Here is a 23562-nt window from a genome sequence, read left to right on the forward strand (position 1 = left end):
TGTAGCCATATGTTAGCTGTCAGAGGCTAAACAATGTAGAGTGTGCTATGTACTAAAAAGTGAGGATGCACTATATAAAATGACTGAAAATCATGCCTGGCCCCCACATCAAGGCTCTCTCCCTTGGCCTAAAATATGGTTCCTCCAGGTCTCTTTTATGCCCCTGCCCCCACCCTCTGAAGGTAAATCTGCACCAGTATGGTGAGTGTTTCTACCCAATGGGTCAGATAGGATTGGAAGAGGGCATCAACAATTATGCTAACTCAGATAATCCAAATTTCTCCTAAGGCACTCACTCAGGTTTATTACGGTGAACATACCTGTTCCTTCGTGTCCTCAATCTTAATGAGACTGGAACCCAGATCTTGGCATAACTTGTCACTCTCATGCCATGTAGGCTGTTTTTCTGAAAAACAGTAATAGTTGCTTCCACAGCAGGACCATGTTCCTTGACATGTACCAAAGACTCTTCCTTGAAAATAAAATCCACCATTATCTCCATCCCATTTCAAGACATGAACCTTTATATGTATTTCACTGTCGCTTCAGACTGAATGGTCAGAGAACAGTATCCTTGTATCTCAAAGGGCTTCTGCCAATTCTGTAGGAAAGAATACTGTGGATACAGACACTTTCCCTGTCAGGTCTAAGGGTATGGTCAAGATGGCCTGCCACACCTGGACTACACACACCACCAGTGATGAGCAGTACTACATGCAAGAAGAAATCTACCAAAATAAGTATCTGGGAATAATCTCAAGGGTTCTGTGTTGGGGAAAATACACTCAACAAGATGTTTAATTAATGGAACTCAAGTGGTCAAATTAACTATAATAAACTATCCAGTGAGGAGAGGTGAACAAAACTAAAAGTTCCACCAAAGTCCAATGTAACGTTTAAAAATTACATTTTAAAGTAGAGCAAGATGGGATAGATTCCATTTTTAAAAATCTGTCAGCTATTAGTTTAAATATTCCGCACACACTGGTGGTAGGTGTTAAAATTGAGTCATCCTCAAATTCTGATGAGGTAATACTATTTTTTGTGTGTAATTCCCACATTGCATTTTGCATCCAAAAGAGTACAGAAAAACTTTAGGCAGTATCATGAAATTAAGATAATAAATAATTCTAATACATTACTTTATTAGGGTTATTTATTGTAACTACAAATAATAAAGTCAGTGGTTTTAGCTAATGATGGAAAGCACAATGAAAGAAATAAAATGTAAAACATTTTAAGTGCTAAAACACAAAATGGATTTTTAATTATAACTATTTATAACCTGTAATATGTTACTTCTAAAAGTATACAAAGTAGTAATCCACACTTATAAAATAGAAAAAAACTAAAGAGAATATTAACTGATTTTCATGCCTTCTATCTTGGAAGGATGATTTCAAAGTTTCTGATTCCATTTAACACTTACATTTACACTTTAAGAAATCTGCTGCTATATTTAGTTTAAGTGTATAATGGATTCATTGACTATACAGGAAAAAAGCTCATCTAGCCCCTTTTAACATCCAGAAGGAATGTTATAATTATCTACAAGAAACAGCAGTCTTTTCCTAGTAGGCAAAAATTAAAAAATGTAAAAACACTAGGTGTATAAACATTTTGGTTTTTTTGTTTGTTTTTTGTTTTTTTGTTTTTGGTACTGGGGATCAAACTTGGGACCTTGCACTTGTGAGGCAGGTGCTGGAACCACTGAGCTAAATCCCCAGCCCTATAACAGTTTTTTAAAATCTCTCACATACTTGCTATACAACAGTCTCTTCATTTCCAATTATGCCCCTTTTCACCATTATTCAGTCAAATTCATTGCCCACTCATAAAAATCTAACGTAAATTGCATAGTCTCTTAATGTCTTTAATTACAGTAAGTGCAACTATTGCCTCAGTTCAGTAATCAGCACTCCAATGCTACATCCTGGACTCGAATTTAAAAGACACACCAAAAACCTCCAGTTTCTAAATACTACTTTCTATTTGTTGTGTGTGTGTGTTTGTGTTGTTTTGTCTCATTTTGTTTTGTTTACAGTACTGTGGATTGAGCCCAAGGTTTTGCACCGAGCTACATCCCAACTTTAAGGCTGTGCCTCACTAAGTTGGGCTCCAACAACCAGCCTCCTTCTACCACCCGGACTGCTGTGATTATAGGCATGTGCCACCGTGTCTGCCTTAAATACTACCATTTTCTTGTGAATAACTCCCTTCTCCTTTCCTTGTTGCCTCCCCCAGTCCAAATAATCTGGTATATGACACCAACTTTTAGCAGTACATCTAATGATTTTGTACCATGCTCTTCATGCACACCTGTTATATAAAAACACCTGCTCTGGGACACTCCGTTGATTATCTCATCTCCTTCCCACAAGTTTCTAAAACGGACATAAGAAAAATCACAAAATTGCACAGATGCAGGTTAATGTTTCAAAATGTAATGCTTCATTATCATTGAGCCCCTCAACATATTAGCATGCTTACTATCTTAGCCACTTTCCTCATCGCTGAGACACAATACCATAGTACGAACATCCACAGCTTAAAGGAGGAAAGGTTTATTCTGGTTCACGCTACATTCCATTGTTGGAGGGCTCCAAGGCAAGACAGGAAGCAGCAAGTGTCCAGGAGGGACTGGACAGGAAAAGACCTTCCAGGCCACGCCCCCAGTGACCCGCTTCTGCTGACTAGGAGACTCCACCTCTCAGCATCACATTTAGCTGTAAACTCATCCTGGAGTCCACTGATGAGCATCACGCCCCCATGACCCAATAACCTTCCAAACGCTGCACCGATGAGTGCATGAGGCTTTATACACCACCTAATTCCTAATCTTCCAATTAGTTTTAGTCCTTGCAATCTGGCTTTGACTGTACCACAATTCCACTGAATCTACACTAGCAAATCATGTTAGTGGTTTCTCCTATGCCCAATTCAATACCCATATTTTGGCCCATTGTATTAGCTTAACCACTGACTATCTTCAGCCTACTCTTTGTGATTCCATACTATTTTTAATTCCCTCCTACCTATCTAATCCAAATGTCATTTTTTTCACTGTTTACTCATATTCCAGCTATCATGAAATGTTTATTTATCCTCAGGATCCTCACTTTGGCCCCTTCTCTTCTAACATAGCATATACCACATGGTTTTACAAGGCTAGTTCATGATCTGGTTTCTGCTTCCTTCCACCATGTTTTCCAATATTTGCTATATTAATTGATAAACCCACAATTCACATCTCTCATGTAGGTATCTCTCTGGATGCCCAGATACTGAATCATACCATGCACATGCTGATGCTCTGTACTTATTACCAAAAGTTCATTCTGGAGACACAAACCATTCCTAACTACTCTGATCATCTCCACTGAGAGGCCACAAGCACCTGAATCTTTACTGTTATCAACACATAAAAACAAAATAAACCAAGTGGGAAATTCATTCTACAAATTAGAATATAACATGATATAGCATGTCAGTAGTGGATTGTTCCTGCTCTTTTTAAGTTGCATAGGCTTACTTTTATCATTGTTTAATGTCATTAAATCAGCTAATATATATGCATATACATACAAATATAAAGTTGAAAAAGAAAAAGAATATAGAAGCATATGGATTAAAAACTTACTCCATTACTCCATAACCCCATCACCTAATTCCCCTCTGTTCGCCAGCATAAACTGCTAGCAATTTTGTTTGTATCTTCCCATATCTTTTTCCTTGCATTTGCTATAAATAATGATATAATAGCCTTTTAATATATACACATATATATGAATATATTTGAATATTTCTATATAGTAGACTTTAGAAGGGACATTTGTGTGTCCAATAGTATTCATCTTTGAAATTCTCAATGATGTAAAATATACTTTCTATAAATGCTGTCAATCTGCATTCACATTTATATACAGTAATACCTTGGTTCATGAATGTTTCTTTTCATGAATAATTTGGTTCATGAACAAAAACATTTGGCAAAATTTTGCTTCCATTCATGAACTCTGCATCAGATAACATTGAACCTTATGGGGAAATTTGATCCAGTTCTCCACCAATTCAGTTCACAACCAGAATCATGGAACAAATTAAATTCATGAACCAAGGTACCACTGTACATCTATTTTTAAACTTTACTAATATTTGTTATTGCTATTTTAACAGCAAAATGTTCTATTGCTGTTTTATTTAGAATTTTCAATATTACCAGATAGAATATTTTTGTTGTCACATGTTTTTTGTGGATGATTTTTTATTCTTTTATTTTTGTATTTAGTTGCTTTCCTTTATCTATGACTATAGAAAATCTCTCTTATGTAAAAATTAACAAAAATAAAATAAGCCCATATTTTCCCTTATTAACAAAAATCTAAAGTGATCAAATAAAAACAGCAATTGTGCATATACCACAGCAACAAAAGTGACTGCCATCCTCTGCACCAAGTAGGTTTTCTTTATTGATGAGAACAGTTATACTAGTTCTGATCTCAAATTGGGTGAAGACAATATGGATGGTATAATTTCAATTCTTTTAAATTTACTTAAGCTTGTTTGTTTTGGCTAGTACGTGCTCTCTTTTAGAGAAAGTTTTGCACTGCTGAAAAAAATGTGTATTCTGCTATTGTTGGTTGAGATAGTCTGTACATATCTATTAAGTCCCTTTGTTCAAAGATTTAGTCCAACTCTGATATTTCTTTGTTGATTTTTTTTTGCCTAGTTGATATGTCTATTTGTGATGGTAAGGTAAAGTCTCCACTATAATTGTGTTTATATTTATCTGGTCTTTTATGTTCAGTACTACTTGTTTCATAAAGACAGGTGTAATGTTGTTTGGTGCATATACGTTAATAATTGTTTTCTTTTCCTGTTGGATTGTTCCCTTAATAAACATATACTGAACATCTTTGCCTTTTTTGATCACTTTTGGCTTGAAATCCACTTTGAATGAATATAGAACATCTATACCTGTTTTTTTAGGGTTTCCGTTGCATGGAATATTGTTTTCCATCCTTTGTGCTTTTTTTCCATCCTTTGCTTTTGAGTTAAATGGTTTCTTATGTATATCATACCATTGGATTTTGTTTCTTGATCCATTTGACCAATCTGTGTTTTTTTGTTGTTGTTGTTGTCATTTTGTTTGTTGGTTGGTACCAGGAATTGAACTTGGGACCTTGCACTTGCAAGGCAGGCAGCAGCACCACTGAGCTAAATCCCCAGCTCTAATCTGTGTTTTTTGATTGGCGAATAGAGACCATTTACATTGAGAGTTATTACTAATAGGTATTGACCTATTCCTACCATTGCCTTATTTTCCTGTTACTGATTTTCTGTCTTTCCCTTCTACTTAACTGCTCACCCTACCTGGTGTATACATTCTATTAGAACTTTTGCCATTGTTAGCTTCATTGTCTTTTTCTAGGTTATCCTTGACAATTTTTTGGAGTGCTGGTTTAATGGTCATAAATTTATTTAGGGTCTCTTTATCATGGAAATATCTTATTTTGCCATAAAATTTAAAAAGACAGTTTCTTAGGATATATCAGCCTGAGTTGAAAATTCTTTAATTTTAGGGCTTGGAACATTGCCTGGCCTTTAAGGCTTGTGTTGAGAAGTCTGCTGTAATTCTAATGAGTTTTCCTTCATAAGTGATTCATTGCTTTTCTCTAACCACATTTAAGAGTCAATTCTTGTGTTCGGATTCCAGAACTTGACTATGATGTGTTGTAGGATGGTTATTTTCCAATTATGGCTATTTGGGGTTCTATAGGCCTCACTTGTCTGTTAAATTATTTTCCCTTATTTGAAAAGTTTTATGCTATTAATTTCAGTAAACATTTTTATGCCATTTGTGCTATCTTCTGATCTTTCACTAATTTCAATTCATCTTTGATTTGTCTTCTTTGTGTCATCCAGGAGCTGTTGAATCAATTTTTCATGTTCTCTCATTGTTTTTTAGGTTTCCCTCATTAATGAGTCACTGCCCTGTCTTCTAGTTCTGATACTTTTTCCTCATATTGGTCACTTCTGCTCCCCATACTTTTGATAGAACTTTTAATTTCCTAAATTTCTATCTGGGGCTTTTTTATGGACTCCAATTCTTTATTATGCTGGTCATTCATGTTTTCCATCATTTTGTTTAGCTCTTCTATCTTTTTATTAGTGTCTTTATAGACTCACTGATGATTTTTTATTTGACCCAATATCTTTTTATTTACATCTTTTGTGGGCTTAGTAAATTGTCTGTTTTCTTATCTCCTCATATCATTTCAAATAATTTGGGTGTGTGGCTTTTAGTTTCCTCCCCTTTGATGCACTATGGATCAGCTTTAGGGGAGTTGGGGATTTTTTGAGGCATTTTGTTGGCTTGTCTTCTCATGTTTCTGTGTGTGTGTGTGTGTGTGTGTGTGTGTGTGTGTGTGTGTAAAGGCTGTGAGTTGACTGTAGTGGAAAGCTTTGTTCTAGTATAGAATCCTCTCTAATTACAGTCTAACTTTCAATGATGTCCTCTGGGCATGGCTAACTATTGGCCTTTGACTCTGTTCCAGGATACAACCACCTCCATCTACTTAAGATGGGAGGTAACAGAATATTTAACTCAGTACTCAGTTTTCCAGGAATAGGCCACAGTCTGAAAACCAATTAATAACAACAGCTATGTAACTTTGGTGATAGTAATAAAATCAGCATCACTTATAGCATCAAATACAAACTAAGTATTGACAAACCCAAAGGACTAATAAAGTGCACCCTGAACCATAGAAAAGAGTTCTATAATTATAATATGAACAATATGACAAACCAAATATTGACCTACAGTATATATCTGCTAAATGGGGCAAATTACCTCTATTAATAATAGAATGATATTCAACAACAATAGCATAAAGTTATCTAGCTATCTAGAGGTTTTTTGGGGGTAATGGGGATTAAACTTGGGTCCTTGCACTTATGGAGCAGGCGGTGAAACCACTGAGCTAAATCCCTGGCCCTATCTAGAGATTCTTAAAGCTTAGTAGTTATACTAGTAAAAGTGGAGGATTGGGGAACTAGAGAATACAAAAGTAAAACTTGAAAAATTAATCAATGGGATATTAGAAGGAGAAAAGTGAGATAGAAGCTTTTTTGAAGAACAGAAGGAAATTAATAGTAACAGAGAACAGTCACAGGAAAGAATGATTAAGGAAAAGGAGAAAAAAGATAAACGAAGGCAAAAATGGGAAATAAGAAAGATGAGACGAAAGGAAGGAAAAAAGACAAAAGAGAGAAAAAAAACTAAAAGAGAAAAATACCCAAGCTCTTAAAATCCTGATGAAGGAAAAATAAAAATAATACAAAACAGAAAAGCTAAATAGCTTGAATCAAAGTAAAAATTCCTGTGTTTTTTAATTAGTGGCTTCTTTCTATGAGCTGCAGTCTTGGGACCCAGCCAGTCACAGTTCAGATAACACTGCACATAGGCGCCATATGCATGCTCAGAAAGGAGTAGAGGTGCCAGGCGATGATGTCCAAATAATTTTAAGTTAATGAAAGCATTTGGGATTGCTTTTCGTAGTTTGTTTGGATCATCTTATGCTTGTGACCAGCTATTTTCAGCTTGGAATTATATCAAATCTGATTTTAAAAAAACAGCTGCTATTGTCTTTTTCTTTTAAGACAAAAGATGTTAATGAATGAGTTGTTTTTTCTAAACTGAAACCTCAGCATTCAGGTCTAATTGTAGTGCTGCCACTTTGTGATAAATAAGTTGGTTTGGGGTTGCAGTTTGGGCACTTGGTTTCTAAAGGTTCACCATCACTGATCTAGAGGTTAAAACTCAGCAAATATCATTTGATATTGCTGTGTCAAAGCATAGTCAAACCAATAGTAAAATATAGTTAAATAGCAAAAGTGAGATCTAGATCACTTGCTATTTGTCTAAGACAACTCAAATCTATACTATCTGAAGACTTGAAAGTCAGTTATAAAGCATTCTAGATGATGCTCTATAAAAATAAAACATAAAAATAGGCCCAGATACTTCCTGAGAGGTTAACAACATAGGTAGCCCAGCAGAGGGAGAGAAGTGGCTGCAGTTGCTGGGGTAACTGGGGTGAAACCACACAGGAAGTCTCAGGCCTCATCAGTTACTGTACCCACGGGCCTAGCACAGTGTGATCCTGGTAACCTTGACAATGCCCTCCTCTCTTTCCTTCCTTTCCTCCAAGGATCAGTAACAGGCAGTGTTTAATTTTAGAAATAATATCGATTCAGGATTTACATTTAAATCCTTGGCTTACTTTAAATTGAGCCTTCTTGGTATGGATTCTCCCAGTACGTTTATTTTGACAGTTGTCTGCATGAGAATGTGACATTATATTAGTGTAACTGATTACTAAAATGTGCCAGTGCACAGATTTAGTTTTTTAAATTGTGAGGGGTGCTTTTTAGATTTTTAACAATTTCTCATTGTTACAGAAACTTAATTTTAGGCCCGATAATTTTGTGATTCATTTACTTCATTAGGTTTTGTTGGATTTTTTTTTTTTTTTTTTTTGTACCGGAGATCGAACTCAGGTCCTTGCGCTGCGAGGCAGGCACCAGAACCACTGAGCTAAATCCTCAGCCCGTTTTGTTGGATTTTTTTTACTGGAAATAAGAAAATAACTGATTCATTTGATTATTATTGACTCTTCAGAAATGAGTATGGAATAATTTTTTGGTTTTGTTTATTGTTTCAAGGTGGACAAATATTTTGTGCTATGATCTGTATTTCATTCTTTACCAGCTGAGTCAAACAAATATGTAGGGAATTCATATCCCAAATACTGTTTTATAGGACTTGATTTTAGGGAGGGTTATTTGTTTTGCTTTGTTTTGGTCTTGTGGCTATTTTACATAAGTTACTTTAATCCTCAAAAAAACTAGATAGTAAGAGTGTTATCTTAATTTTTTAGATTAAAAATCTGAGACTTAGGGACATTTAGTGACTCACAAAAGGACAAAGGATAAATGCACATCTATACATTTATGCAGAATATTTTGGTACTTACATTTTTACATACAAAGAATAAGGTAAACTACGTATGTATTCTCATCCTGCTTTTCTGGATCAATAATAGAAAATGTTTTGCAAAATCCTCCACCCAAAAAATGGCCTTTCCACAAAATCACTTTATTCTTTACATTTAAGAAACCTTATGCACAAAATTTAATTGTGAAAGACAAGGACAAAGCTGGAATAAGTTAAATTTTTGCCTCAAGATAGCTGATAGTTCACTGTGATACCAAGAGATAAATGAGTGAGGAAATTGCTACCACAAGGGTTGAAAAGTAAGCAGAGTGGAGGTTTTTGGAGGACAATGGGAAGAGAGCCACTGAGATCCGGAGCCATTGTGCACCCTGACTAAGGAAGGGTTCTCACACTCATTGCCCCACGGAAGTACATCCTGTCACACTTCTGCTTTCCAAATGACTGCTCAGTGTCCCGCAGATCAGAATCACATCTTCAGTGTTTGGCAAGCTGAGTGCCCTGGACTGGACCCTCAGCAGAAACTCAACATTTAAGAAGACAGAGTTCATATTCTCCAAAATCCTCTCTAAGCCCACAGTGCAAAGCTCTAACAATACATTACCTTACTATGAGTCCCAGAACTCCTCAAACTTCAATGCTTGTCCAACCTAATTAATAACTAATAACAATAATTAATAACAAAATTAATAATGAAATAAATAATAAAGACCAAAACTATCACGAAAAGCTGCTTCCTGAATGTACTCCTTCTTCCTCTCAATGAAGGGTGACCTATACCTGTTCTTCCTCATCATGTATGCAGACTATTATGGGAAACAGGCAGTTCTGAGGGAAAACCTCATGCAAATCCATTTTATTAACAATCATCTCAGCTTCACAATTGAAAGGTTGGGGGGAAAAAATCAAACCACGAACATATTTTAGTAGCACTGCTCTATAGAATAATCTACCTTAATAACAGCATCATAGCCCTTTTCTCACAAGTAGATAATATCCTTTCTGACTGAAGGAATTGTAAAGACCAAAGAATTTTAAATTGTAATAAGCACTATAAAAACTTTTATCCATTGCTCTGTTTTGTCAACTTGGTTTCATTTTATTAACAACATATGATGTTTCCAATGAGTCATTGTTGAAAATTGGAGCAATAAGAGAATATATGAAGAATAAAAGCTTAAAATCTCCATAAAAAATTCTGTCAATATGCTTCCTCTCCATATTCATTCCTCTCTATATTTTCTATAGGATATAGTGTGGGACCAAAATGACTCCATCTTGGAGCCGTCTCCTTTGTTCTCTCAAATTTGTGCTTAAACTAGAAATTCACCACTTGAAATTCCTGAGTTTATTACCCAACCACCTGTGTGCCCGGGGAAAGAGCGTTCCGGGCACACTATCTGTAGGATAAGCAGTTAATGAGCTGACTGTCCACACAAGATAGATGCGGCCATTAGTCAGTGGGTCTGCTAACGATCAGTATGTAACAACCGGCCGTTAATCTTTGCCCCTTTCTCCCTCACAAAAACCAATACGTAATCCCCTTCGACCCCCAAAGCCTAGCCAACCAAAACCCTACACTTCATATGTATTAAGTATTAACCAATCACCTGGCTACTAATAACCAAAGCTTGTTGTATTCTCAATAAAAACCCTGCTAGTTTGGGACTCAGGGCTCTCAATCTCGATCCGCTGTGTCGGTGACAATTGAGAGTCCCTGCTTAAGCTTGAATAAACGACCCTTGTGTGCTTACATCGGAAACGGCCTCCTGGTGGTCTTTGGGACCTCACAATCTGGACACAACAATAGTAGAAAATTTACATTATTTCATGATCCTATTTTGAACTAGCATCATATCAAAAGTACTTCTTATGTCACTGAATACTTACTAAAACCATTTCAAATTTTTCATATTTTTCATTTATATGATCATATGATATATACTTAACCCTTAAATTATTTTGGACACAAGATTGTAGCTGGTATTTAGCAATTCAAATAATTCTGAGGTTAAAAAAAATTGAGCATTGTGATTGTTTTGCCCATGTATATTATTTTCTGAATATAGATTTCTAGGAGAATCATCAGCTCAAAAAGTACTGCAATTTTTAAAATTACTGAAATTATAAATTATTAATAGTCTACTAATATTTCTAATAGCAATTTATGCAAATACATTTATTAATTTATCCTGACCAGCAAATTTTCAAATTTAAGAGGCCTGATTTTAAAAGTTGGTTTGTGTAGTGTCGCCATCTGGTGGCTATGGTAGAAGATGACAAAGTCAGAAGTGAAATTTCCAGAAACATGAGGTGAGCTGATAGCAAATAACACAGGTCTGACAAGTTTACAAAAAGCACTCTTCCTACTAGAATTTTAAATTTTTTTCAGAAGCATTAAAAATAAAGTTCACAAGGCTTCTCACATGATAGCCTTTAATTCATCTATTAACCCTTATTTCTGGAGCACTTCCCACACTCTGGATAGCCATTTAGTAAATCAAGACTCTGTCTCAAGGCCTGACCTCAAGCATTTCATAGATTAATGAGGACACATATAAGTGAACTTCTCAAGACAAACTTGACCCAAAGCTTTTGCAAATGGAGCACTATATTTACTATGTAATTTAAATCATCTTCCTTTTGTAAAATATACAATACTTAATTATGGTTGGTAGCCTCCAAAATGGCTGCTAATTATCTTCACACTTTTTGGTGCTCGTGCCACTTTGTAATCCCCTTGGTCCTCTTCCCAGATCTGTGACGCCGTGTGCTTGTTTCTCTGTGTCTATCTCTGCCTTCTGACTCCCTGTCTGTTTGCCTCCCTCTCTCTCTCTGTCTTCCCCATGCCTACAGGAAACAACTTACCAAGACGTGAGTAGACCCATGTGCCAAGAAGCTGACTTCACACACAGCCCCGGAGGACCTGCCAGCTGCCACTAGCCCTGTGTGCAGGGCAGGAAGCCATTCTCTGTGATGCCTGCGGCCTCTCTAGCATCCATGGCAGCCACGTGAACGCGCCTGATTCTGTCACCTGGCACAGCCACACCTGGGTACCTGACCCACAAAATGTGTGAGACAACTTGTTTCTCATAAATAGCTAATACGCTGATTCAAGGAATTTGAAATCTATTTAAACATAATTTCAATATAATTAATGAAATTAAGTCCTCTACAAAAGTTAAAATATAGTTCGTTTAGCTAACTCTTTAACACAAGCACTTTAACAAACATACAAGTAGAATTATTGCAATACTTTTTATATTCTTATACATATTTAAATCTATCTTAGAATGCAATAATAGTTTTTAAACTTTGTTTTTTGTTATTTCTGAAATTTTTTATTCTTCTCAAAGACTATCCTTCATACCTTCCATTAGTTGCATTAATGTCTTTTTATATTTTACTGGGCTTACATTAGTTTCTTTGGAACAAACAGCAAAATATTTCAGGAAAAAAGATCAAACAACTGACTTTAGCCAGAATTTGTCTGCTTTTCCTACAGTGATTTAAGTCAAGCTGCAGGCCCTCAAGGTACCTCTTGTTTAAACTTCATTTCTTATACAAATGAGAAATTTTAAATTCCTACCATTTACATTGGTTTGGATATTTATGGCCCTAGGAGCTATCATTTTATACTCATGGATTTATTATATTATTTCATTTTATTTGTATTTAACATACCAGATTGGCAGTGCCTACTTTTTCCATAGTATGAGTCATAAAACACAAAGACTTTCCACAAAATTGAAATTTCAGATTGTATCTACTCATCCTTCCCTAATACATCCTCCACATCATGGCCAGACCGTCCTCTAAAATTCTAACTTACATCTTTTCTCCTCCATTAAAAACCTTCAGTGACTCTTTGAATTTAAGATCAATGTCAAAAATGATCTCATTATCCAGCTGTTTCTTCATCTCCTAACTCCCATAATCTCATCCTACATTACCCTCCTGTAGATATCAAAGACACTACAATAAGTATTTGAGGCTAATTTCTGTCCTTGAGGATTTTTCATTCTAGTTGAAGAAAGCATTGCGGTAAACAACAATATCAAAACACAGTATCTTCTTAGAATCCTTGGAACCTAGCACAGCACCTAGAACAGAGTTGACCTGTGAGAAAATGATTTGTGATATTACATTAAAGCAAAAGCATGTTGGGACGATAAACCAGATGAAAGAAATTGTGTGTAAATTAAAATGATTGATACAACAGCTTTTCAAACAAAACAAATACAAAATTACATAAAATTATTGGAGATGGCAGGAGTGAGATGTATAACGCCACTATAAAAGACATGGAAAAAGATGTGTTTAAGAGAACCTTCATTAGAACACACAATCAAATTGCTTAACACATGTGCACACACATTTATACATAAAAATAAAGACTTCCTACATTATCTGAGAATAAGTGGCTAATGTGCAGAATTTTAACATTAATGAACCATTAAAGTGAGATGATGATTCCCTTTCTTCTGAAACCTAACTTCCAAATGTCACTCGCTACAGATTACAGCACATTTTCTTCTTTTTCTTTGCACACACCTATACACTGCCGAAAACATGAAACAAATTTTAAACAAAACGTATCTTTGCAGTGTGATATTCCCTGATGTAGTGTTTTGCATTATATTCAATTTCAATAATAAGTAAATTGACCAAGCTCCTCGGAGCTGACTCTGCCCTTTCCTGGCTTCCAGAGAGTCTGCTGTCCTTCCCAGGCGTCTCCCAGCACAGCACGGTGGTTGGCGAGGTGGTGCCAGGTCCTAAGGGTGAGATGGTTGTGAACTGGAGCACTTTGTTCCTCCTCCCTGTGACATCTCACCACCTGGGAGGGTGATGCAGGCTTATGCTTGTGGAGATTGCAGGATTTGTTTTGGGGTTCCAGAGTTTCCAGCTCTCCCTGTGGGTCTCCCAGCCCTTCAGGTCACAGCAGCAGAGAAGGCTGCAGCAGAGCCACGACGGGCTCCAGAGCCTAAGAAGTGGAGCCTGGGGTTTGCTATTCCCATTGTCTTTGATTTTATTTTTATAATTGTTATAAATGCAAGGGCCAAAAAAATTACAAATCAGACTTTTTATATGCAAGGTGCTTCCTCAGGTTTTCCAAAGTTATAAAAGCCTTGATAGTTTCAGTTTTTCTGAAGGAGTGGCCACTTGTCGATGGAGGAAACAAGGCCCAGAATGAGGTATCCACTTAGATTCTGGGGGGTAGTGGAAGGAGAGGTGAAGAATGGTGGTGAGCCCAGACACCTACATGATGCCCAACAGTATGATTGCTTCTCTAAGTCACAAAAGTCTCATCTGACTTGACTGTATTCTACATAAGGTAAGATAAGATGGGCTTTCCTGCATTTTCTGCAGTGTGGTACTTTGTGGATCCATGAGGGAATGAGGACCTGCTGTCCTGGAAGTCGTTAGAGATGTTATGGGGATTGCTTCTTCACCACTGAGAGGCGAATGGGTAGGATTTGTGTATACCAGGTGCAAAAAGAAGCATTTTTATGAAAAATATCCTAGGAGCAATTAAAAATCATGATTAAGTGCATTGGGGAAAATGAGTTAGATATTATATATATGTCATATAATATACATGTCATAATAATATACAGACTCTGTCAAAAAGTGTATACACATTTCAGGAAAAGAAAAATTCATATAAATATTTTAATACTAAATTTATTGAGATATCATAAGATTAATACAAGTTATTTTTTGGCCTCTACAATTACAAGAGGTGCTCAAAGTGGTGCCCATTAGTAGTTCCAGACATTTGTTAGTACAGAGAACCACTGCTTGGGTAACCTTGGTCATTAAGATTGCTGCACATGCGTTTTCCATTTCTTCTCTAAGGGCCAGCAGTGTAGTGGGTATATGACATCCTCTAGGGTCCCGCATATGAAGGTAGCACCATCTGTTGAAAAAACATCATACTATTTCTTTTTCTGAAGTGTGTATACATTTTTTTGGTGGACACCGTATATTCAGATTGTCTGACAAATAACAATGGACTTATAGGAAAAGCAGAATGGGGCATCAGGATAATTCTGGATTTATTTTCACTGCAGCTATAAATTTTGTTCTTACAGTCCAGCATCACAGAACAGAGAGAGTAATTTGCTACAGAACAAGATAGTTTAACATTAAAAACAATACACATAACAAAACAGGAAACCTTTGTGATTTGTGGTTTAAAGATTATCACAGCTCAATCCACAGTTTTCAACCCAAAGCTGCAGCTTTTCAGTCTGCCCACTTCCTAACAGCTCCACTTATATGTGCTCTGTCGTGTTGTTTTAATTGATTTTTATCATAATAGGAGGGCACTTCTTGGAATTAAGAATAATTTAGTTAAAATACTGCAAGTGCCCTGATAGTACTGTCCCCCATGAAATCAATTTACTTTTCCTTCTGCATTAAATAAGCCCACTAATAGTGAGAAATTCCAGCATAAACTCTCCTTAGGAAGGTCCTTGCAAGTGAAGAAGAAATTCCACTCAAATATGATTTTCCTTAGAAACTACATGTGGTATATTATATGGGATGTATGAATTATCATGACTTTTCTCTTCTACTAGGGGAAGGAAGCTCCCCTTCCAAATATTTATCACAGTATGCTTCTTTATTCTCCAAGAATGGCTGAGAAGGATATTTACAGATTAGTACAATTTCAAGACTAAAGGAAGAAGTAGTCCAGAGTGACAGAATGTGACAAGAGCATCTATTCTGAGTCATAAGCTTTGAATGGTATCTTATATGTCCAACAACCCAATGAATCCATGAACTCTGCTTTATAAATGTCCTGCCATATACTCATCTACTGTCTTGGAACAACCCAGAATGGCCATACTGTGTATCCTACAGTTCATAGTGGGTGTAGAAAAACCTTATACTATATACTTATGTGGTATTCTTATTGTTAGTTTACCTGTAACAACAATCAGTAAAAAAATAAAAGGAATCCAAATAATTGCCTTTGAGAAAATATAAACAAAAGAATGCCTACCATTTGCAGTATGCAAAGAAAAAAATTACATATGCTAGTTAGTCCATGTACCTCCAGAAAATTTTTTTTAAAAACTAGATTGTTATAACTTATAAGCTAAGAATAAAGGACAAATGTAAAGTATAATAAGAAAGATTCCACAAAATAATATTATTTCTAAAGAAAGAGAAAGATAAATTTACATCCACTTCACTTGTCTCAAATTTTCTCTTAAATTCAAAAAGAAAAAATATTGGAAAGCCCAGTACTATTCAATAACCAAAATAGAAATTCTTCCATTCAGTGACATGCTTTGAATGTAACTTAGTTCTGCTTAGTAATATTCTAATCCAAGGGGTTCATTCATTTTCTCTAAAGCCCTGAGTTTACTATCTCCAAATTTCAAATCATTACCCATCAGATAGAATTAACTAAATCTCTAGGAACAGTATAGAGGACACCTTTGTTTTTACTTGAAAGTTTCATGAACGATGAATAATATTCTATTGTGTAGAAGTACCATAATATCTTCTTTTCTTTCTTTTTTTTTTTTTTTTTTTTTTTTTTTGGTACCAGGGATTGAACTCGGGACCTTCCACTTGGGAGGAAGGCGGCGGGCAGCACTGCTGAGCTAAATCCCTGGCCCCCATAATATCTTCTTAAATTTTAAAAAATTTATTTTAATTGGCACATAAAGACATAAAAATTGTGCATGTTTGGGAGGGGCCATGTGATACATGTCTACTTTATGTAATGTTGTAAATCAACATACACGTATCTATCACCTTAAGCATTTAGGTTTTTTTTTCTTTACCGGTACCAGGGATCAAACTCAGGACCTTGCACTTGCCTGGCAGGCACGGTGCCACTGAGCTACATCCCTGGCCTGGCCTTTTTTTTTTTTTTTTTTTAATGGAGCCATTGAAAATCCTTTTTTGTAGCTTTTTGAATACAGTACATCATTATTAAATATAATCCCCTTCATGCACAATAGCATACCAAAACTTCTTACTCCTAACTCTAATTTAGAACCTATTAATCACCACCCTCAACTTTTTTTCTTTTACCAGGTTTAATGTGTACTGTATCAATTGGAAGGCCAATTTTTAAATACTGGCACAATAACTTGCAATAAAGCCATTTCAAATGCCTATCAGAGCAGACAGCTCTATCTGCCTTTGTACTCAAGAAAGTACCCACTATCCTCAGTCCAGTAGCAGGATGGGAAAGATGTATGAGCTAAAGACAAAGATCATAGAGATGTCACTGTGAGAACAGAGTCATGCAGCAAGGGTTCAAAGGCCAACTCTGTTGATTGAATGATCTCTGCTTGTTTCTGCACCTGTGAGAGAATGATAACATTACACAATAGGATTGTTATAATGAGAAAATATATGCATCTCAGTCCAAGTCAGAAGGGAAAACAAATCTCTCTAAGCAGACTTCAAGGAAGTCTTGAAGGAATTACTTCAAGGAATTGATGAAGCAGGTGACAAAGATACACTAATGCCTTAGTTCACCAACGCCTCTGCTTGCAAACAATTCAGTTTGCCAACTGAAGTTTTCAGCAAGATTTTGCTTCCATTTGTGAAGTCCACATCAGGTGACAAACACAACCACAGCCATCTTCCCACTCTGACACATGGTCGTGGCTTCCTCTAGTCGAGATCATAGTCACACACAGACCTGTGCACACTTGCTGAGCTTTTTCAAGTGCTTTTTAGCACTTACAGAACCATGCAGTGTCATTCAGTCCAGCACGGCTCCAAAGAAACTGCAGCACAAGCATGGTGATAAAAAAGAATATCCAGAACAATAATGAATTAAGGTCAGCATTCTCTCTCCATACTGTACTGTATTTTGATTCATATTTTTGTGGTTAAAAAATATGGTTCAGAACGGATTAACCTTATTTATATTGAACCTTATGGGGAAATTTCTTTTGGCTCGTGATGAATTCGATTCATTACCAGACTTGTGGAATGAATTAAATTCATGAACTGAGATACCACTATAGTAAGAAAATGATGCAGGAGTCAATAAGAAACCTTAAGAGTTTAACAATACCAGGAAGACTCCCAGCCCCTAAACTGGGGGTAATAAAGTAGAGAGGTGGGTTTTCCAGAACCAGAATCACTGGCAGGAGCCGGAACCACAGATCTAGCCAAATGAGAGTGAGTTGCCAGAGAGACAGCAGAAGCAGAGACTTAAAAATATCCTACATTCTCCCACCTTCCATGAGCACTTCTTATTGACAAAAACCAACCTCAAATCAGGGAACCTGGTGTTAGAGAACACATTTTATGTACCTGTCAGGAATTTCAGGAACACATCTTAGGCATTTTCTCAGCTTCATATGTCTCTCAGGTTGGTAACCACTTACTTCAATCCAGTTGTTCCTGCAATAGTCACCTGCACATAAGCCCAGGTGATCCTTCTACATATCTGGGGTCCAGAACTGATGCCTCCAGCTCTGCACACCTCCTCCAGACTAGTGGGGACTTTTCACTGCCCCGGGACTGTACCTCACTGTAAAGTGTCAATAGCACTTAAGTTTCACCTCAGGCTTTGTTGGCTTAAAACACTGGGAAATGAAGCTGGAAAGGGTTGGTCACCCACGGGGAATAACAGGGCAAGGGAAGAGCTAGGAGTAGATCTCATCACAAAGAACCCAGGCCGCATATTCCATCTCAGCATCCATTCCTACCTTTGTGTTCATATTTAAATCTTATGTAACAACTTCATGTTTCCACCTAATGTGTGCTTTCCCCAACCTCCTTCTAGGTTCACATGTTGGAGGGTTCAATGGATTTTGATCATATCCATCCAATAAACTAAGGGAAAGAGAAGAAAGAAAGAAAACTTTCTATATTCTTAGAAGACATGATTGTGAACATAGAAGAGGAAAATCCTAAAATTCTACCAAAAAAAAAAAAAACTACTGGAAATAAATAAAATTAGCAAAGTGAGAGAACATGAGATAAATTTATAAAAAAGAATTTTATTGCTATAAACTAATATACAATTTGGAAAAAAGTTTAAATACCACTGAAAGTAACACCAAAGAACCCATTAATTTAACAAAATATGTGTCAGATTTATATGCCAAAATGTAGCATATTGCTGAGAGAAATTAAAAAGACCTAACTAAATGGAGAGATAAATCACGATCATGAATTTTAACACTAATAATTCTAATATTATTAAAATATCAGTTCTCCCAACTTAATCTTCAGAGTCAATCCAATCTCAGTTAGAATCCCAACAGCTTTTTTAAAGAAATTTAGAGTAAATGTAATAACTTGGAATAGCCAATATATTTTTGTAAAGAAATGAATTTGGAGAATTAACACACTTCATTCCAACAGATTCTGTAATAGTAATTGAGATATTATGGTGTTACTGCAAGAAGAGATTATTTAGACTATTGAGACCAAATACAGAATCTAGAAATCAACCATACTAACATGGTCAATTAATTTCTACAAAGACAACAAAGTAATTCAGTGTTAAAGTAGAAAAGACTTTTAACAAATACTGCGAAAACAACATATACCCAAATAGAATAATTGTGAACCTCAACTCTTTTCTCACACATAAATATCAACTTGAAATGAATATAATCCAAACATGTAAACTAAAACTATCAGTCTTCACAAGGCAATCATAGGACAAAATCTATGCAATATTGATATAGTAAAGATTCGTAGATGAGACATAAAAACCATGAAAAAATGATAAATTAGGCCTCAGTAAAAGTTTAGAAGTTCTGCTTCTTGAAAGACATCATTAAAAAGTGAAGAGACATGACACAGACTAGGAAAAAAAAGTTTACAGTACATACACTTACCAAAGGGTTTGTATCCAAATTATATAAAGAACTCTCCCAGCTCCATAATTAGAAGACAAAGTAAATTTTTAAAAAGTGAGCAAAAGGTAGATATTTTACAAAAGAAAATATACAAATAACCATAAACATATGAAACGGTGCTCAGTATCACTAGTCTTTAGGCAAATATAGTTAAAAATCTACACAGAGACTTGTGCGCAAATATAAACAACAACTTTATTTATAATAATAATAACCAAAAATTGGAAACCTATGAAATATTCATAGGTAAATGAATTTTTAAAATTGTGGTACATCTATAAGTAGAATACTATTTTGTAACGAAAGGAATGAATTATTGATACACGAAAAGGCACAGATTAATTTCAAAAACATGCTCAGAAAAAAGAAGCCAAATACAAAAGAGTCCATGACGCGTGAAATGGAGCAATGGTCAAAACCAAGTGACCATGAAAGGAAGTGATCACTGCTTGGCTGGCACGTGGGTGGTGAGAGGCTGAAAGGAACTTCTAAGGGTGATGGAAATGTCCTATGTCTCATTTTGATAGTGTATAAGAAGTATGTATATTTGTTAAAACTTATATTTCTCATGACTTCAAGATGGTACATTTTATTATATGCAGAGTAGAATTCAAAAACAGATTATTTTTAACATGTCAAAGTCAAGAAAAACAAGGCCTAAAGAACTGTTCCAGACCAGAGAACACCACAGGACATTACAACTGAATGTGCTGGCATGGAGGAAAGAGACCTGTGAATGACATTATGGGGACAACAGAACACAGATTGCAGATTGGATCAATACTAAATTTCCAGATTCTGATCATTGTAGCAAAATATAAGCAACTGATAACTGTGGATAAAGGGATATATGGGAGTTCCTTGTAATGCTCTTGCAACTATTCAGTAAGTTTCCAATTATATTTTCAGGGCAGAATAAAATTCTTTGAAAGATAAGGTAAGCTTCTAGATGAAAAAAGAAACACAGCTATATTCTGATTGTCTCTGTTTTTCTGTTTTGTTTTGGGGTACTTTGGAACAAAACTAGGGCCTTTGCAATAAGCTATATCACAAGCCCTTATTTTATTTTTTATTTTGAGACAGGAACTCACTAAGTGGTCCAGCATGGCTCAAACTTAGGATCCTCCTGCCTCAGCCTCTCAGAGTGGTGGGATTACAAGCATTTGCCAACACACCTGATTTTCTATTTCTTATTTATGGTATCAGGATGACAAGATATTAAAATGATTTCCCCTTTGGACAAGAAAAAGTTGCAGACTGTTTCTCAGTGTTCTTTAATTGCTCCTGGGGGTGGTTCAGGAATAGAAAGAGAGAATAATTCCTCGAGGTGATTTAAAAAAAAGGATAACTGCTCCCCAAAGGCAAACTCTTCTTTTCTCCAGGAAGAACAATGGCTTCTGATCGCTAAGCCATGTTCCAAAAGAATATTTTCTTCCTTTTCAGGCTCAGCTCTCTCTGTTTCTTTGTCTCTGTTTCCTGGAGTCAAAAGTATTTATTTGTAAGCAATTACAAATTATAGGAAACAAACCAAAATGACAACATTCCATGTTTACCTTTCCTCCTCACTGCACACTGAAGCAGGGAAAGTACCATCCATTCTCTTTTCACAGATACAATTGTAGGTCTTACTGCAGGCAATATTTGATATTCTTGTTGCACTTAAAAATGCACATTTTCCTTCCCAAGAAGATGGAAGCATTGTTCTAACATTACTGTAGAACAGAAAACATGTGGGCCACTGTATAATTCTGAAGCTTACCGTGACACAAGTAATGATTTTTTTAAAAAATTCTATCACTTAAATACAGAGTAGGGAAATACTAACCATAAATTCATCACTAAAGGTTTTCTTTTGCTTTTAGATCATTAATAGAATGATGTATCTTGCTCACACTTACAATTCCCATTTTATTACAAACTGGCAATTTTTGGTCAATAGACAAAAATAATTTGCAATATTGTCATGCGATTATGATACACCAAACCTGCTTAGCTGGTTTACTTCTAAAAATAAGATATTAAAAAAAGAAACAAATTTTTGTCACACAGATAACCAGGTCTTATATGCCTGGTTAAGAAGAAAAGGAGAATTAGAATATAACCTAACATGAAGTTTCCTGACTGATATTTTTATTTGTTTTGTTTCTATGTCTCCACCCTCATAGGTATAGTTACATATTTGTTAAAAGATGTGAATCCATGAATACCCTGCTCAAACAAAGATTTCAGCCAAATGGTGTATCAAGTGTCAGAACTCTTTTCCCATTGGAGACAACTGAAAATGTTCAGTAAAAAATTAAAATCTTCTTGAATCAATAATTCATAAACTGGTGAGAAGGACATTGCTACTCAGGCTGCAGCTTAAATAATGGTGGGAAACTTCAGGGCAAGTGAAACACTGATGCCAGTTTCCCCTGGATGGAAATCGCAGGCTGAATAATGAGGCCACTCACAGTGCAGATTCTAAATAATGAAGCCACACAAACTGCATAGGGCTGAGACCTGAAAGGGATACATCTTCAGCATGAATCACACGGGAACTGTCTCGGACTCTGGGTTTAAGCAGAAGAGAAGAAGCAGCCTCCCATCTAAGAATTCAAAATCAAAGCATCTGGGCCAGGGATGTAGCTCAGTGGTTCCGACCCCTGGCTTGCAAGTGCAAGGTCCCAAGTTTCAATCCCTGGTACCAAAACAAAAAAACAAAAAAACCCCACAAAATCAAAGCATCTTTCATGTAATTTGCTATTGGAAAAAAGAAAGGAATAAAGAAGATAAAGTGAAACCACATAGCTTGTGAGGCAAAGGCAGAACACATGAGACGTGTTAGGAATGGGCAGGTAGGCCGGGGATTTAGCTCAGTGGTTCTGCCGCCTGCTTCACAAGCACAAGGACCCGAGTTCGATCCCCAGTACCAAAAAAAAAAAGAGAGAGATAGGCTTCCTTATCGCTTCTCGGCCTTCTGGCTAAGATCAAGTGTAGGAATGGGCAGGTAAACTGTCACCTACAAAACTTGTTATGTATAGATTCAGTAATAAAGCGAATGTGTGATAAACGGACTAAGAAGTGACCGAGTAGATGCTAACTATACACAGAAACACACGAAGCAAAGAGTCAACATCTTGAGGTCTCCGGTGCACCACCAATCGGTGACACCTATTCTGGCTTCTGCCCAAGAAGCAAAAAGCAAACCCATAGCTGCTCGTTGGTTAAATGAAAACTGTAGTTGTGGCCAGGCTCGCAAGCTCTGTTCCTCTCCAGTAGAGAACATGTGTGCCTGACCACAGGAACACTGACCACTGGGCCTTCTCCCTGAGACCTCACATCTGACCCCACAAACCACAGCACCCCCGAAGTGCAGCACAGCCGGGCGTGTAAAGATTTCTTAACCCAGCATGCGAGGGATCCTCTACCCTGGCACCTTCTGGGGTGCCAAGGTGACAGCCTATCCTCTCTTTTCTCTGTGTTGTGCTTTGGGATCTAAATGGATTTAATTAATGGTGTGCTTTGAGCACCCTAATTTGGCCTGTGAGCCCTTCTGTTCTCTGACCTCTGTGATGCTTTGCCCTGGAGCAGAAAGGCAGGATACAATTACATAAAGAGAGAATCTCTGCAGGATGCCTTTACAAGTTTGCAGCTCAGAAATTCAAACTTAAAAGACTCGAATTTAGAATTAAAAATGAA

The 23562-nt window shown here is 36.3% G+C and overlaps 1 protein-coding gene across 9 annotated transcripts in view; it reads right to left on the bottom strand.

The window, feature by feature from the left end:
• Positions 1-11143: 11143 nt before the first annotated feature.
• Positions 11144-23562, bottom strand: part of LOC101714034 (killer cell lectin-like receptor 2) — a 32293-nt gene continuing 19874 nt past the window's right edge. For 6 of the 9 annotated variants that reach the window (XM_087214119.1, XM_087214121.1, XM_087214124.1 and 3 more), the window contains 2 exons: positions 21435-21593; positions 11152-14939 (listed from right to left, as the gene is read on the bottom strand). In XM_087214119.1, the coding sequence (XP_087070245.1) occupies positions 14705-14939; positions 21435-21593 (394 nt within the window). In that variant the 3' untranslated portion in view covers positions 11152-14704. Of the gene's footprint in view, positions 14940-17063; positions 18845-19016; positions 21358-21434; positions 21594-23562 lie in introns of those variants that run through there. The other 3 variants (XM_087214125.1, XM_087214126.1, XM_087214127.1) reach the window with 3 other exon arrangements.

This window comes from Heterocephalus glaber, unplaced genomic scaffold (genome assembly GCF_053883595.1).
Source record: "Heterocephalus glaber isolate CG9 unplaced genomic scaffold, H.glaber_assembly_v1.0 deba00001444, whole genome shotgun sequence".
NCBI lineage: Eukaryota > Metazoa > Chordata > Mammalia > Rodentia > Bathyergidae > Heterocephalus > Heterocephalus glaber.